This window comes from Mustelus asterias, chromosome 6 (genome assembly GCF_964213995.1).
Source record: "Mustelus asterias chromosome 6, sMusAst1.hap1.1, whole genome shotgun sequence".
Taxonomy (NCBI): Eukaryota; Metazoa; Chordata; class Chondrichthyes; order Carcharhiniformes; family Triakidae; genus Mustelus; species Mustelus asterias.
Genome location: NC_135806.1, coordinates 115541297 through 115555872, shown reverse-complemented (window position 1 = coordinate 115555872; position 14576 = coordinate 115541297). Strand labels below are relative to the sequence as shown.

The 14576-nt window shown below is 41.5% G+C and overlaps 1 protein-coding gene across 4 annotated transcripts in view; it reads left to right on the top strand.

Annotated features, from left to right (window-relative positions):
• The first annotated feature begins 1389 nt into the window (after positions 1-1389).
• The window catches only part of cdk7 (cyclin-dependent kinase 7), a 34103-nt gene continuing 20916 nt past the window's right edge, over positions 1390-14576 (top strand). For all 4 annotated transcript variants that reach the window (XM_078214988.1, XM_078214986.1, XM_078214987.1 and 1 more), the window contains exons 1-4: positions 1390-1525; positions 5936-5995; positions 9381-9414; positions 12877-12944. In XM_078214988.1, the coding sequence (XP_078071114.1) occupies positions 1460-1525; positions 5936-5995; positions 9381-9414; positions 12877-12944 (228 nt within the window). In that variant the 5' untranslated portion in view covers positions 1390-1459. The remainder of the gene's footprint in view (positions 1526-5935; positions 5996-9380; positions 9415-12876; positions 12945-14576) is intronic.

Here is a 14576-nt window from a genome sequence, read left to right as displayed (position 1 = left end):
ACTACAAACCATTTTGTAGTACCTACTGTACTAATGAGAGTCCAATGTTTTCAAAATGAATATGAAATCTACAGTACAATCATAATTCTTCACTCCAAACCTTTCCCTGAGACTGGGAGTTCCATGTCTACTTTTTCTAAAGATGACAGTGAAGGAGTCCTGTGGCACAATCCTCTGGGTTGGAAGTTCCAGGCCACTTGGGGATTTAATGGCAATAGAAAGTGTATTCATAACGTGGCCAAACGGGTTGATTATCAGCCTTCAAATCCTTCCAATATGCCTGATGGCTGGCACTAAAGAAGGAGAGAGTTCCCTGGTTAGTCATACTGCAGAAGGCAATGGCAAGCCATTGCCATATTTTGTCAAGAATATTCATGGACCAACCCAATGGAAGTCCATGGTCACCTACACCCTCTTTGATTTGATTTATTATTGTCACATGTATTGGGATACAGCAAAAAGTATTATTTCCTGCACGCTATACAAAGCATACCGTTCATAGAGTAAGTTTAAGTTTATTTATTATTGTTACAAGTAGGCTTACATCAACACTGCAATTAAGTTACTGTTAAAATCCCCTAGTCACCATACTCCATCGCCTGTTCAGGTATACAGAGGGAGAATTTAGCATGGCCAAGGAGCCGAACCAGCATGTGGGAGTAAACCCACGTAGCCACAGGGAGAACGTGCAGGCTCCGGACAGACAGTGACCCAAGCCAGGAATTGAACCCGGGTCCCTGATGCTGTGAGGTAGCAGTGCTAACCGCTTGTGTCATAGGGGAGAGGGAGAGGAGAGGGTGCAGAATGTAGTGTACAGTCATACTTAAGGTATAAAGAAAGATCAGCTTAATATGAGATAGGTCCATTCAAAAGTCTGACAGCAGCAGGGAAGAAGCTGTTCTTGAGTCAGTTGGTACGTGACCTCAGACTTTTGTATCTTTTTCCTGATGGGAGAAGGTGGATGAGAGAAGGTGTGGGGGAGGAGGGGGGGGGGGGGGGTCCTTGATTATGCTGGCTGCTTTTGCTGAGGCAGCGGGAAGTGTAGACAGAGTCAATGGATGGGAGGCTAGTTTGCGTGATGGATTGGGCTACATTCACGACCCTTTGTAGTTCCTTGCGGTCTTGGGCAGAGCAGGAGCCATACCAAGCTGTGATACAACCAGAAAGAATGCTTTCTATGGTGCATCTGTAAAAGTTGGTGAGATTCATTCTTCGGGCAATGGTAACTAGAGGAGGAGGCTTGTGGATCATGCTCACTCACCAGCAGTGCTAAAAATGTTGCTTTTGCCAAATGGGGGGAGATCATTTTGACGGTTGAGTGGATTGCTTGGTTCCGGTTGCTGGGCAACCAGGCCGGCTTCCGGTTAGGCCGCAAGAGGAAGTGATGCGAGGGCCGGGACGGGAAGTGACGCTGCGAAGTGACGCTTCCCTCCCCCCCCCCCCCCCGTCTCCAGGAGTGATGGCGGTGGATGTCCGCTCCCGGGCCAAGCGCTACGAGAAGCTGGACTTCCTGGGAGAGGGGCAGGTGAGGCTCGGCCGGTACCGGTACCCGGCGGAGGTTTAAATGATAGAGCGGCCGGGTGCAGTGGCGGGGCTCACTCTGGCCGCCTGCTGCTCACATGTGTCGACTGATCACACTCTGTGTTGCTCCAGGGATGAAAGTGGCACCTTGCTCGAGCTCTTCCCCCAATCCCAGCAGCACATTCATTCACCCCTGCTTCAATAATAGCCCGAGAGCAATGCAGTCAGTGAATAAAGGAACATAATTCTTAATTAGATCATTCTAATTAGATATGGGCAACATACTGCAGCTGCTGGAATCAGAAACAGAAAATGCTGGAAAAGCTCAGCAAGTCTGACAGCATCTCTAAACACTCTTTCCATCCCTGCTCTCAGACTTGATGAGGTTTTTTCCCTATTTTTTTCTGTTTTTGTTTCTACTTATTTTTTAGCGTCAGCTGGTAGCATTGTCGCCTCTGAATTGCAAGATTTCTAGGTTCAGAGTCTGCTCCGGGGAGAAAGTAGAATCACAATAGATGCTCCAGTGAATTGCAGTGGAGGGAGGAGGGGGTCACCTGTCAGAGGTGACTTCTTTGGGATGAGATGCTAAACTAAGGGCCATTCCGCTCAGGCGAATATAAATGATCTCATGATACTGATATGTAGAAGATCAGAGGAGTTTTCCCCAGTGTCCTGGTCAATCTTTCTCTTAATCTAGTTAAAGTTTATTTATTAGTCACAAGTAGGGGCTTACATTAACACTGCAATAAAGTTACTGTGAAATTCCCCTAATCGCCACATTCCAGCGCCTGTTTGGGCCAATGCACCTAACCAGCACATGTTTCAGACTATGGGAGGAAACCGGAGCACCAGGAGGAAACTCACGCAGGTGTAGGGAGAACGAGCAAACTCTGCACAGACAGTGATCTAAGGGAATCGAACCCGGGTCCCTGGCGCTGTGAGGCAGCAATGCTAACCACTGTGCCACCCCCCTACGTCAGGAAAAAAACATTATCTGGTGGGTGTCACCTGTTTGTGGGAGTTTTCTCAAGTGCAGATTAGCTGCCGTGCTTCCTACATTACAACAATACTACACTTCAGAAAGTACTTCATTTGCTGTCAAGCACTTTTGAGATATCAGTGGTCATGAAAAGCTTTATATAAATGCAAGTCTTTTTAAAATTTCCCTTGGTAGTCAATTTTTGAATGCAAACAATTAAGCCATTGAAGAGACAACCTGATTTTAATGCCTGCCCATTGCAGTTTGAATCATATGTCAGCATTGATGTTAATGCTCATTTGGAATCATAAACATTTATGAACTCCCCAGCTCTGCCAGAATTTTGAATCCATTCAGATTCCAATCAAAGCTGTTGGTAAACTTGAAGTTCTTGTCACTTGTAGGTTTTCAAACTCAAATCCCAAATTCACTTTTGAGCCAGCTTGAGAAAGGTGTGCCCTGGTTTTGTATTAGTGCATCTCAGCAGCTATTAGGAGACCAAACTGAAGAGGTTTGAAAGCTCTGCATCTTGTTTTTTTCCGAGGGCTTTGTGGGCAAAGAGATTGCATGTTGTGTGCCTACTGAAAGCTCCCCAATTTTGATGCTTGAACTACAGCATGTTGATATTCAGAGCAACCTGGGAGGGCTAAATAACCTATCCCTATTATTACTTACGATTATTGGAACAGGAACTAACTGAAGAAACTTTGCGTGAAGCAAAGTGTTTGCTTTACCCACCACATTTTCTTCTCTGGGAATAAATTTCCTAGCAGTTTAGCTTTTCAGGGATCTAGTTTATGTAGCTGTTCTTCTATTATCCTAGACAATTAACATCAGGTTGTCTGACAATGAAGAAACTCAAAGTCAAGACATCTTGCATTGAAAGGAGTATTTTGTTTGACCTCACTGTTGCTGAATGAGGTTGTGTTAAAAATCAGTTAGTATTCCTCTACCTGATTGATCTCCAGCAAGCCCTACCTCAGTGCTTGTGGGGCGAGGAACAATATTACTTGAATTTGATGACCTGGTATAATTGCAATGTAAGTATTATTTCTTCACCGGCATCTCTTGGTCTCATCAGTTCTATGGGATCTGAACATGTCCCACATTAAAAAGCTCAATTTTTTTGCATTGACCACAGGGACACTTATCCCACATTATCGATGTACAACTTCACTCCATCTTCAGCTGTTGACGTTGACATGGACATGGCATGAACTCCAGCAGGGAACATGTGTTTCAGCATGGTTTTACATTTGTAAATTGCCATAGGCTTTAAATTTCATTGTCAGCCACGATCAGATTTTAAGTGGTCTCTTTGGTGTACAATGTTACCTGGATAATTTTCTAATTATAGGGTCCAGTGAACAGGAATACTTGAATAATTTAGAAGCAACATTGGAACGCCTTCAAGCATATAGTCTACATATCAAGAAAGTCCAGTATATGAGTCACGTTATTGATAGTAAAGGCCTACATAAAGCACCTAAAATGCTCTTTTAGAAGCACCACATCTGACGAATGTGACACAATTGAGGTCTTTTCTAGGATTAGTAAATTAAAAAGGCAAATTTGTTCCTAACTTAGTGACATTATTGAAACCATTGCATAATTTACTATGTCTGAAATGATCATGGGCTGGACAACAATGTGAGAACGCGTACAAGAATGTCAAAGATGCTTTGCAGAAGTCTGAAGTATTGGTTCACTTTAATCTGAAGCTGCCATTATTGCTTGCTTGCAGTTCTTCACCTTATAGAGAGGGGCAGTAGTTTTGCATATTATGCCCTTGATAGAAGAACCGTACTGTAACTAATGCTGAATCTAACTATGTTCAGTTAGAAAAAGCTTTGAATATAATTTTTTGGTGTACGAAGGTTTCATCATTATTTTGAATGGTTGCCATTTCATATTATTGACTCTTTAACTACTATGTTTGGGCCATATAATGGTGTATCTTTGTTAAATGCTAACTGATTGCAAAGATGGTCTCTGATCTTATCTGCGCACTCCTAAGTATTGTCAATTAGAGCGCCATGCTACTGCTGATACATTATCACACTTACCTTTACCTAGTGGCATCGATAGCACCAACTAGGAATTGGCAGTAAATGTGCCTAGCCAGTGACACCCACATCTCATGAGAGAATTACAAAATCACAGAATCTTTACAGTGCAGAAGGAGGTCATTCGGCCCATTGAGTCTGCACTAACTCTCTGAAAGAGCATTCTACCTAATCCCTCTCTCCTACTTTATCCCTGTAATTTTGCACATTATTTCTTTTCAGATAGCAATCCAATTCACTTTTGAATACCTTGATTGAATCTGCCTCCACCACTCTTTCAGGAAGTTCTTTCCAGACTCAAACCACCTTCTTGGTGAAAGGACTTTTCCTTTTACTCATTATTTTTAGAATCGTAGAATCCCTACAGTGCAGAAGGAGGCCATTCGGCCCATCGAGCCTACGCCGACAATAATCCCACCCAAGCCCTTTCCCCGTGATGCTGTTAATCCCCTGACACTAAGGGGCAATTATCATGATTAATCCACCTAACCTGCACATCTTTGGACTGTGGGAACAAACCAGAGCACCCGGAGGAAACCCACGGAGGCACGGGGAGAACATACAAACTCCACACAGAGGCTGGTATTGAATCCTGATCTCTGGCGCTGAGGCAGCAATGCTAACCACTGTGCCGCCGAGCCGCCTTTTAAATCTGTGCCCTCTAGTTTTTGACGTACTCTTGAGTGAGAACAGTTTCTCACTAGTTACACTCAGGATCTTGAATATCTCTATCAAGTCTTCTTAGCCGCCTTTTCTCCAAAGAAAACAGGCCCAACCTCTCCATTCTATCCTCATAACTGCGGTTCCTACAGCATAAAACTAACTTGTGATATAAGATGGATCATATGAAGCAATACCCTACATCAGAATTATCATAGAATTTTATTGTGAGGCCCGTTATTACTTTATGTCTTCACAGTGCCACAGCAACACACAAGCCTGTCATTTGCAAGTTTAGTGACTCGGTGAAGAATTACCTAATTTGAATATGTTAGTAATAAGACTTTTTAAACCAAGTATATAATATTCCAAAGAAGAGTCACATTGGACTCGAATACTTAACTCTGCTTCTCTCTCCAATGACACTGCCAAACCTGTTGAATTTTTCTGTAACTTTGTTTTATTTCAATAATTGTGTACATCTCCTCTGTACCTGTTTGCGCTGCATGAAGGTTTTGAAGATTAATTTGTCACGAAAAACTGCAAAATCAGAAACTGAAATTTAGCAGAGCACATGAATACAAGGGAGAGATTATCAAATCCACAGTTTTCAGCTTGAGTGCCTTGAGCTGTAGGCTTTTTTTTGGCAGCAATACCTCATAGTTTGATTTTGTTCCCTAGTTAATTTTTTTCTGTTTTCAATTTTTAGTTTGCTACTGTATATAAGGCAAAAGACAAGAACACGGACAACATTGTTGCAATAAAGAAGGTAAGCATAGCTTTCATCAGATTTCCTTTTTCTGCACAATTACACATTTATTAGTTTAGTAAAGACAGAACATTTTCGAAGAGCTGCAAATGGTTAATAATGAGACACATTATCAATTACCTTGTTCTTTATATTCCCACTGCTCCTGTTAATCTCATGACTTTGTACATAGCTGTGTTGAATTCCATTTTTCACTTCTATGTCCATTGTTTTCCAGGCTGTTTTTGGATTTTCACGTATTGGCTAGCATTAATGGTTACTGCATCCAATTTGTTGTTTTTATTTCCCAAAGTTGTTTTACAAAATATATAAATGACAACAGCCCTGCACTGACTGCTTTGGGCCTCTTGGCAACTGGTTTCCTGTCTGAAACCCCCTCATACTTGTCTCAGCCTTTGCTTTCTGCCTTCTGATCATTAGCAGTGGGGCTTGATACTTTGCCATCTCTCCCATGGACATGTACTTTATGAAACAGTCTCTAAATAAACCTTCTCCAAAGCATTTACATCTTTCGTTAAATAAGGAGATCAAATTTTGTACACAGTATTCCAGATGTGGTCTCACAACTGCCCTGTACAACTGAAGCATAACCTCCCTACTTTTATAATCAGTTCCCCTCACAGTAAACAATAATATTCTATTAGTTCTCCTAAATACTTGCTGTACCTCCTGACTAGCCTTTTGTGATTCATGCACTAGGACACCCAGATCCCGCTGCACCTCAGCACTGCAGTCTCACCATTTTGATAAGTTTATTTTTTATTCTTCCTGCCAAAATGTACCATTTCACATTTTCTGACATTATACTCCATTCACCAGATCTTTGCCCAGTCAGTTAAACTATTCATGTCCCTTTCCCACCTATCTTTGTGTCGTCAGCAAATTTTGCAACCATGCCATTAGTTCCTCCATCCAAGTCATTTATATAAATTGTACAAATTTGAGGCCCCATCACTGTTTCCTGTGACACACCATTCATTACATCGTGCCAGCCAGAAAAATACCCAAGTTAGGCACACTGTGTTTCCTGGTAGTTAATCGATCTTATATCCATGTCAATATGTTACTCCCTACATCATGAGATTTTATTTTCTGCAATAATCTTTAATGTGGCACCTTAGCAAATGCCTCTGGAAATCTAAGTACAGTACATCCCCTTTATCCACAACACACGATTCCTTCAAAGAACTCCAATATATTAGTTAAACATGATTTCCTTTTCATAAAACCATGTTAAATCTGCCTGATTGCCTTGATTTTTTTCTAAGTGCCCTGTAACATCTTTAATAGTAGCTTCTAACATTTTCCCAATTACAGATGTTAGGGTAACTGGCCTGTAGTTTCCTGCCTTCTGTTTCCCTCCCTTTTTGAATAAGGGAGTTACATTTACTACTTTCCAGTCGAATAGAACCATCCCCAAATCTGAGGAATTTTTGAAAATTAAAATCAATTCATCAACCATCTCCCTAGCCACTTCTTTCAAGAGCCTAGGATGAAGTCTGTTCGGATCCAGGGATTTGTCAGCCCGCAGCCCCAACAATTTGTTCAATATCAGTTCCCCGGGTTCCTCGCTTCCGTCCGCTTCCCCGGGTTCCTCGCTCCCGTCCGCTTCCCCGGGTTCCTCGCTCCCATCCACTTCCCAATTTGCAGTTATTTATGGGATGTTGCTTGTATCCTCTATAGAAGGATTTCCCAAACTTTTCAAGCCACGAAACCTTTTTGACCTCCCAAGGTACAGAGAGAACCCCTAAGGAACATTCTTATTATATTGAAAAGTTAAACATCAAAAAATTGATAACTTTTGTGCAATAGGCACAAACATACAAAAACAAACAGTTAAAGTATTTTGTATTTGTTTAGGTATACGTTTATTGTAATTAAAAAGTTCTCTTATTCAACAAATACATAAGTCTTACTTTTTGTCATTTTGATGGCAAAAGAGGTGCTGTTTTTGTTCATAAATTCATTAATATTAGGAATGTTGCTGAAGAGCTGAGTTCTCATATCAGGCACACACACTCACCTGACTCCCTCACTTCTCTCACTCACCTCATTCACTGAGATCTCTCACTCACACTCCATCACCACTCCTCACTCTCACTCACTCACTCACTCTCTCTCACTCTCACTCACTCACTCTCACTCTCACTCACTCTCTCACTCTATCTCGCTCTCACTCGCTCTCACTCGCTCTCACTCGCTCTCACTCGCTCTCACTCGCTCTCACTCGCTCTCACTCGCTCTGTCTCGCTCTGTCTCGCTCTGTCTCGCTCTGTCTCGCTCTGTCTCGCTCTGTCTCGCTCTGTCTCGCTCTGTCTCGCTCTGTCTCGCTCTGTCTCGCTCTCTCTCGCTCTCTCTCGCTCTCTCTCGCTCTCTCTCGCTCTCTCTCGCTCTCTCTCGCTCTCTCTCGCTCTGGCTCGCTCTGGCTCGCTCACTCTCGCTCTCGCCCGCCCGCACACACACACTCCTGATTAAATGTGTTGTGGGAGCATTGCCCTCTGAGGGGCTCAGCATTCCAAATGTTTCATCAGTCACTCAGTTGCTGTTGATGGACAAAAGGAACCCTAAAATTGGTTTCCAAGAGGCGGTGGAAAGCCATTCTTGAGTTTCAGAGCTGGAGATAGACTGCATTTACCAGAGGTGCTCCCAATCTCTAAACTGTGAAGAATTACTAAATGAGGACACAAGCCAAGGGGGCTGGGCTCTTACACTACTGGAGAAACATCCACCTCTGCCCCTGATCATTGACTGACTTGCCTGAAACTAATTCCTGTGGCTGTTGGACCCCGTGGATCAGTTATAGCCTGCAGGCAGAATATCACGTTCCCTTGAGCCTGATGTTTTTTAAAGTAAAGTTTATTTATTGGTCACAAGTAGGCTTACATTAACGCTGCGATGAAGTTAGTGACAATCCCCTCGTCCCCAAACACCGGCTCCTGTTTGGGTACACTGAGGGAGAATTTAGCATGGCCAATGGACCTAACCAGCACACCTTTGGACAGTGGGAGGAAACTGGAGCACCTGGAGGAAACCTGCGCAGACATGGGGAGAATGTGCAAACTCCACACAGACAGTCACCCAAGCTGGGAATCAAACCCGCCTCTTTGGAGCTGTGAGGCAGCAATGCTAACCACTGTGCCACCCGTAATGTAGTCTGCAGGTCGTACCTTTCCCACACCTGACCGAGAGCCTATTCTAGAAACGGGGTAAATACTCACCGGGCCTGCTCGTGAATTTGGAAAAACCACAGGTGCAACTTTCAGAGAACACAAAATTCATAGACAACTGGTTCCATATTTAAAACATCATTAATTTATCAGTAATATTGTGATGTTCCAGCTAAAATATTGACTCTGCTTAAGTTCTGTATTTGTTTTACTTTCAGATTAAGGTTGGTCACCGATCAGAAGCTAAAGATGGTAAGTAGTGGAATATCTTAATTAATTAAGAATTCAAGGTCTTTTTAGAAAGCACAGAGGCTTTGTCCAAATAGTTGTATAACATTTCAATAAGGTAACAGTAATCTTGTGGATCTCTAAGACTTTTATGTGGCCAGTAGTGAACAAGAAGACACTCGTCATTTCTTACATTTGCGTTTATCCATAAATGCTCAATGCACTTTTGTACCTGTACTGGAATTTGCTGTGATTGCAGAGCCATTTTAGCTCAACACCCTCCACAGGAGATCTGTGTGAACAAGGCAAGTATGTCCTTAACCAATCAGAACTGTCTGTAGTCCAAACCAGGAAGTGTTAGTTAAGAATATATAACACAGTGTAAAATCATGCACAGAAGCCAACAGAAAGACAGTGAAAGAAATATTGGATTAAGAGTGAGAGAATGAAAAGATAGAAATTCAAATCTCCAGAAGATGAAAGAATGAGACTCCACATTTGTAAAAGTTAGTTTTCAGTGCCAGAGCAGTTTTCTGGAAATAATCAAGATAGCAACTTCTGAAGTGCTTTGGCATGTTTTATTACATTAAAGGCAATTATATAAGTGCGAGTTGTTCTTGCACCATGCACTTCTTGTTGAGTCAACAAGATACCAGTATTGCAAGGCTTCTGGAGAAACAGGGCAACTCATTCAGCAACTTCCCAATTCATGCGTTTAACTAACTAGACACTGAAGACATCAAGGGATATGGGGAGAAAGCAGGAGAATAGTATTGAGATAGAGGCTCAGCCATGATCGTATTGAATGGTACAGCATGCTCGAGGGGCTGAATGGCATATTTCTATTTTCTATGTTTCTAAATATCCATGTACGATGGCTAGAATTTACTTCCCACCACCACCCCCACTGTACTGCTTAAACGTTTTAGTTTAAAAATAGGTCTCTTTTGAGAAAATGTGATATGCAAATTCATCCTTTTAAATGGTTCACTTATAGAATCATAGAAACCATACAGTGCAGAAAGAGGCCATTTGGCCCATCGAGTCTGCACTGACCACAATCCCACCCAGGCCCTACCCCCACATCCCCACATATTTACCCTCTAATCCCTCTAACCTACGCACCTCAGGACTCTAAGGGGCAATTTTTAGCATGGCCAATCAACCTAACCCGCACATCTTTGGACTGTGGGAGGAAACCGGAGCACCCGGAGGAAACCCACGCAGACACGAGGAGAATGTGCAAACTCCACACAGACAGTGACCCAAGCCGGGAATCGAACCCAGGTCCCTGGAGCTGTGAAGCAGCAGTGCTAACCACTGTGCTACCGTGCCACCCACATCTTTATGTAAAGACAAGAGACACTTCTCTTGTCTTTACATAAAATAGTTAGGAAAAGACCAGTCAGTTTACTCGAGAAGCATACATCTGAAGAAACAGTCACCAAACACACCCAAGAGCTAGAAATAATTATCAGACATTACTGGCAAATAATCATTATTTAGTCAGGATGGCCTCAGATCAGATGGTATGATGTGCTTCTGTGTGTGCTTTATGGAATCTGCTGTTCATTTTCAGAGGTATCTCTGTCTAGCTAACTGAGCTCTGAAAGACAGGATGATATATCACAGGAACTCTTTATGTACCAGCTGGTTAATGCAGCTGCAACAGATATAGGGGCAAGATATAGCTCTGTTGGAAGAAGTGGCAAAATTATTGTAGAAAGATTGTAATTGGTTGTTGCGGGGCTGCCGCGATGTTTCACTTCTTGTCGTAACTATTGTTCCCCTCAAGTAGCCAGACAAAGTCACAGAGTGGTTTAAGATGATTCATTACAGCAGCTACAGGACTCTGATCAAACCAGAGTACTGAATTCAGAAATACACAAGCAATTATAGTTTCAAATTCAATTACATGTAATTAGCATATACCAATCAAAGTATAGGCGTTATCTCTATCCACTCACAGTTATTGATTAAGGTTACATCATTCATAAGGTATAGATATTAAAACCAATCACAATCACCTTACGCTTGCTTAATTATAATATCCGATCAGCGTGAAGATTTAACCATGTTGGTTGACCTAACCCATCATTGTTGCAAGTTACCATTGTCCCAGTTTGTGCCTGTATATCACTCCCTTTTTCAGTTCCAGTATCTGATTTAATGAATTCTCTCAGACCTCTGTGCTTATCTGAGAAGACTTATAAGACCTTTTTTTTCCCCCCTCATAGCAGCTTATATGATTTTTAAACTTGTGTGATTATTAACCTTTTCACTGGTAAGATTGGGTGTTTACTCCTTCACGATGCTGATATCTATTCTTTAAAGAAAAACCTAGAAGGAAACCAATCTAAGGAGCTGAGTTGAATTGTCTTGCTTCTGATAAACCAGTTTAAAGTTGCTTTCATTTGGACTGATTCCAACAATTTTGCTATTAGTGTTTGTTGCTGGAAATGGTGATTTGTGAATAAACCTGCGCTACAAGTGTTTTGACAAAAATAAGAAGTTTTCTGAAGTGCAGTGAGTACAACAGAAAATCTGATATTTAATTGAGAGACAGAAAGTAAACTTATCCACCGTTCTCCACAGTTATGTGGCAAATCAGTTTTTATCTCAGTCAACGCAGATACAATGGGCTAATTGGCTCTTTGTTGCCATGACTTTTCTATTGCTCTCTGAATAATTGAATGTTGTTAATTTGTAGTTGAGAGCAAGTGACAACTGCAGTGCGTGATATCTTGCTATAACTGCTAACTACAAATTATTTTGCATTCAAATGATTGAGCCAATTTTAATTTTTGATGGTTCAAACTTACTGAAATGAAAGTTAAAGAAATATTGTGTGAAAATGCTGTCAGTGACTCTCGAAAACACTTTTGATTATACACCGAGAGCTGGGCAAAGTAAATTTGTTCAGAGCAAAATACTGCAGATGTTGGAAATCTGAAATAAAAAGACCATAAAGATGCTGCCAGACCTGCTGAGTTTTTCCAGCATTTTCTGTCTTATTAAAGTAAATTTGTTACTATGTTTTGAGAAAACAATGATTGAAAACCAGTAGGAATACTTTATACCTCTGGTCGCTAATTGAAAAGTCAATCTCTCCTTCATTCTCAGGAGTACCATAGTCTCTGAAACCCCACCTTCGTGACAGAAAACTGCCCACTGGTTACTATTTTTGATTTGATTTATTATCACATGTATTAGTATACAGTGAAAAGTATTGTTTCTTGTGTGCTATGCAGACAAAACATACTGTACATAGAGAAGGAGAGGAAAGAGTGCAGAATGTAATGTTACAGTCATAATTAGGGTGTAGAGAAAGATCAACTAATATAAGGTAGGTCTATTCAAAGCATTGAGCCAGAAAAACAAATGTTAACATTTTTAAGCTAGTTATAGAATTTTAATATGTAACCGTCATCATACCTTGGTGCATCACAACTTATTTTCTTAATCAGTAATATTCTGATGTTGCAGGTATTAATAGAACAGCTCTTCGAGAAATCAAGTTACTACAAGAACTTAGCCACCCAAATATTATAGGAGTAAGTATGAGAGAACAATTTAAAAGTTATTTTGTATAAACATTTTTTTTTTCAAATTTAAGTAAGACAAGCCTAAAGTGATGGGCGATTAAATTGACCTCAAATTGAACTGAACTGTTGATAGTTGAAACTACACACAGACACTGGAAGATTTCAAAAACATTGAGTACGGTACAAGTCAGTACGTATCTCTAAAAGACAAAGGTTTCACTTGTGCAGTTGATCAATCATGGTCAATAAGTGGGGTAAAAAAAACAGCATTAAGCTAAAAGAAACTAGCACTTTATCTTTGCATGCAGGACACCAGATCATCGGTTTCGAGACCCTTTTGAACGTTATCCCTTACGCCTACCTCTGCGGAGACCTTATTTGTCTCATCCTTTATTGTGTGTGTGGATTTTGAAAGGGCTAACTTCTGCATTCCAAGTTGCATATTATGCAGTTTTTCCAACTTGTTTTAAAAAAAATTACTGATAAATCAATTACTTTGAGTTTATTGAAAGAAGACTGGTTAAAGTCTCTATTATTCTGGCTCTTGTAGTAGCAAAGGTAAGCATTTGGCCCTTTTAGCGAGTGAAGTAAACATTTACACTTTTGGTATGATCTGTGGTATAGTGGGGTGAGAAAAACTGCGCATTCCTTCTATCCTGGTTGTAACACCAATGAAAGATGGTTATAAAGGTAAGAATATAATGGATAATAAGGAAATGGCAGGTTTGTTGAATGAGTACATTGTACCTCCTTTCAAGGTGGAAGGTGACAACAAAGTAGCAGTCAACATCCTGGGAAGTTACCATTGACCAGAAACTGAACTGGACTAGCCATATAAATATTGTGGCTACCAGAGCAGGTCAAAGGCTAGGAAGCCTGTAGCAAGTAACTCAGCTAACTTCCCAAAGCGTGTCCACCATCTATAAGGCACAAGTCAGGAATGTAGTGGAATGGACCCCACTCGCCTGGATGAATGCAGCTCCAACAATACTCCGGAAGCTTGACACCATCCAGGTCAAAGCAGCCCACTTGATTGTTACCCCTTCCACAAACATCCCTCCACTACCGACGATCATTGACAGCTGCGTGTATCTATAAGATGCACTGCAGGAATTCACCAAGGTTCCTTAGGCAGCACCTTCCAAACCCATGGCCACTACCATCTAGAAGGACAAGAACAGCAGATACCTGAGAACACTACCACCTGGGTTCCCCTGCAAGTCACTCACTATCCTGACTTGGAAATATATTGCCACCATTCCTTCGTGGTCACTGGGTCAAGATCTTGGAATTCCCTCCCTAACAGCACTGTGGGTGTACCTACACTTCAGGGACTTCAGTATTTCATGAAAGTAGCTCACCACTACCTTCTCAAGGGTAACTAGGAATGGGTAATAAATGCTGGCCTAGTCGGCAACTGCCACATTGTGTAAAATGAATAAAAAAGGTACAAGGAAACTTAAGACTAGAATTGTAAGTAACCTGTTGATGTGGGTTGGTAACTGGCTGTGAGGTTGGGAAGTGGATGGAAATAAAGACTAAGGGCACAGCCCAGTGGCCATACTAGCCGCTGTCGCAAATCCCATAATGGCTGCTAAATCTAGCAAATGGCGAACAACGGGACTTCCGCTGGAGAGATCT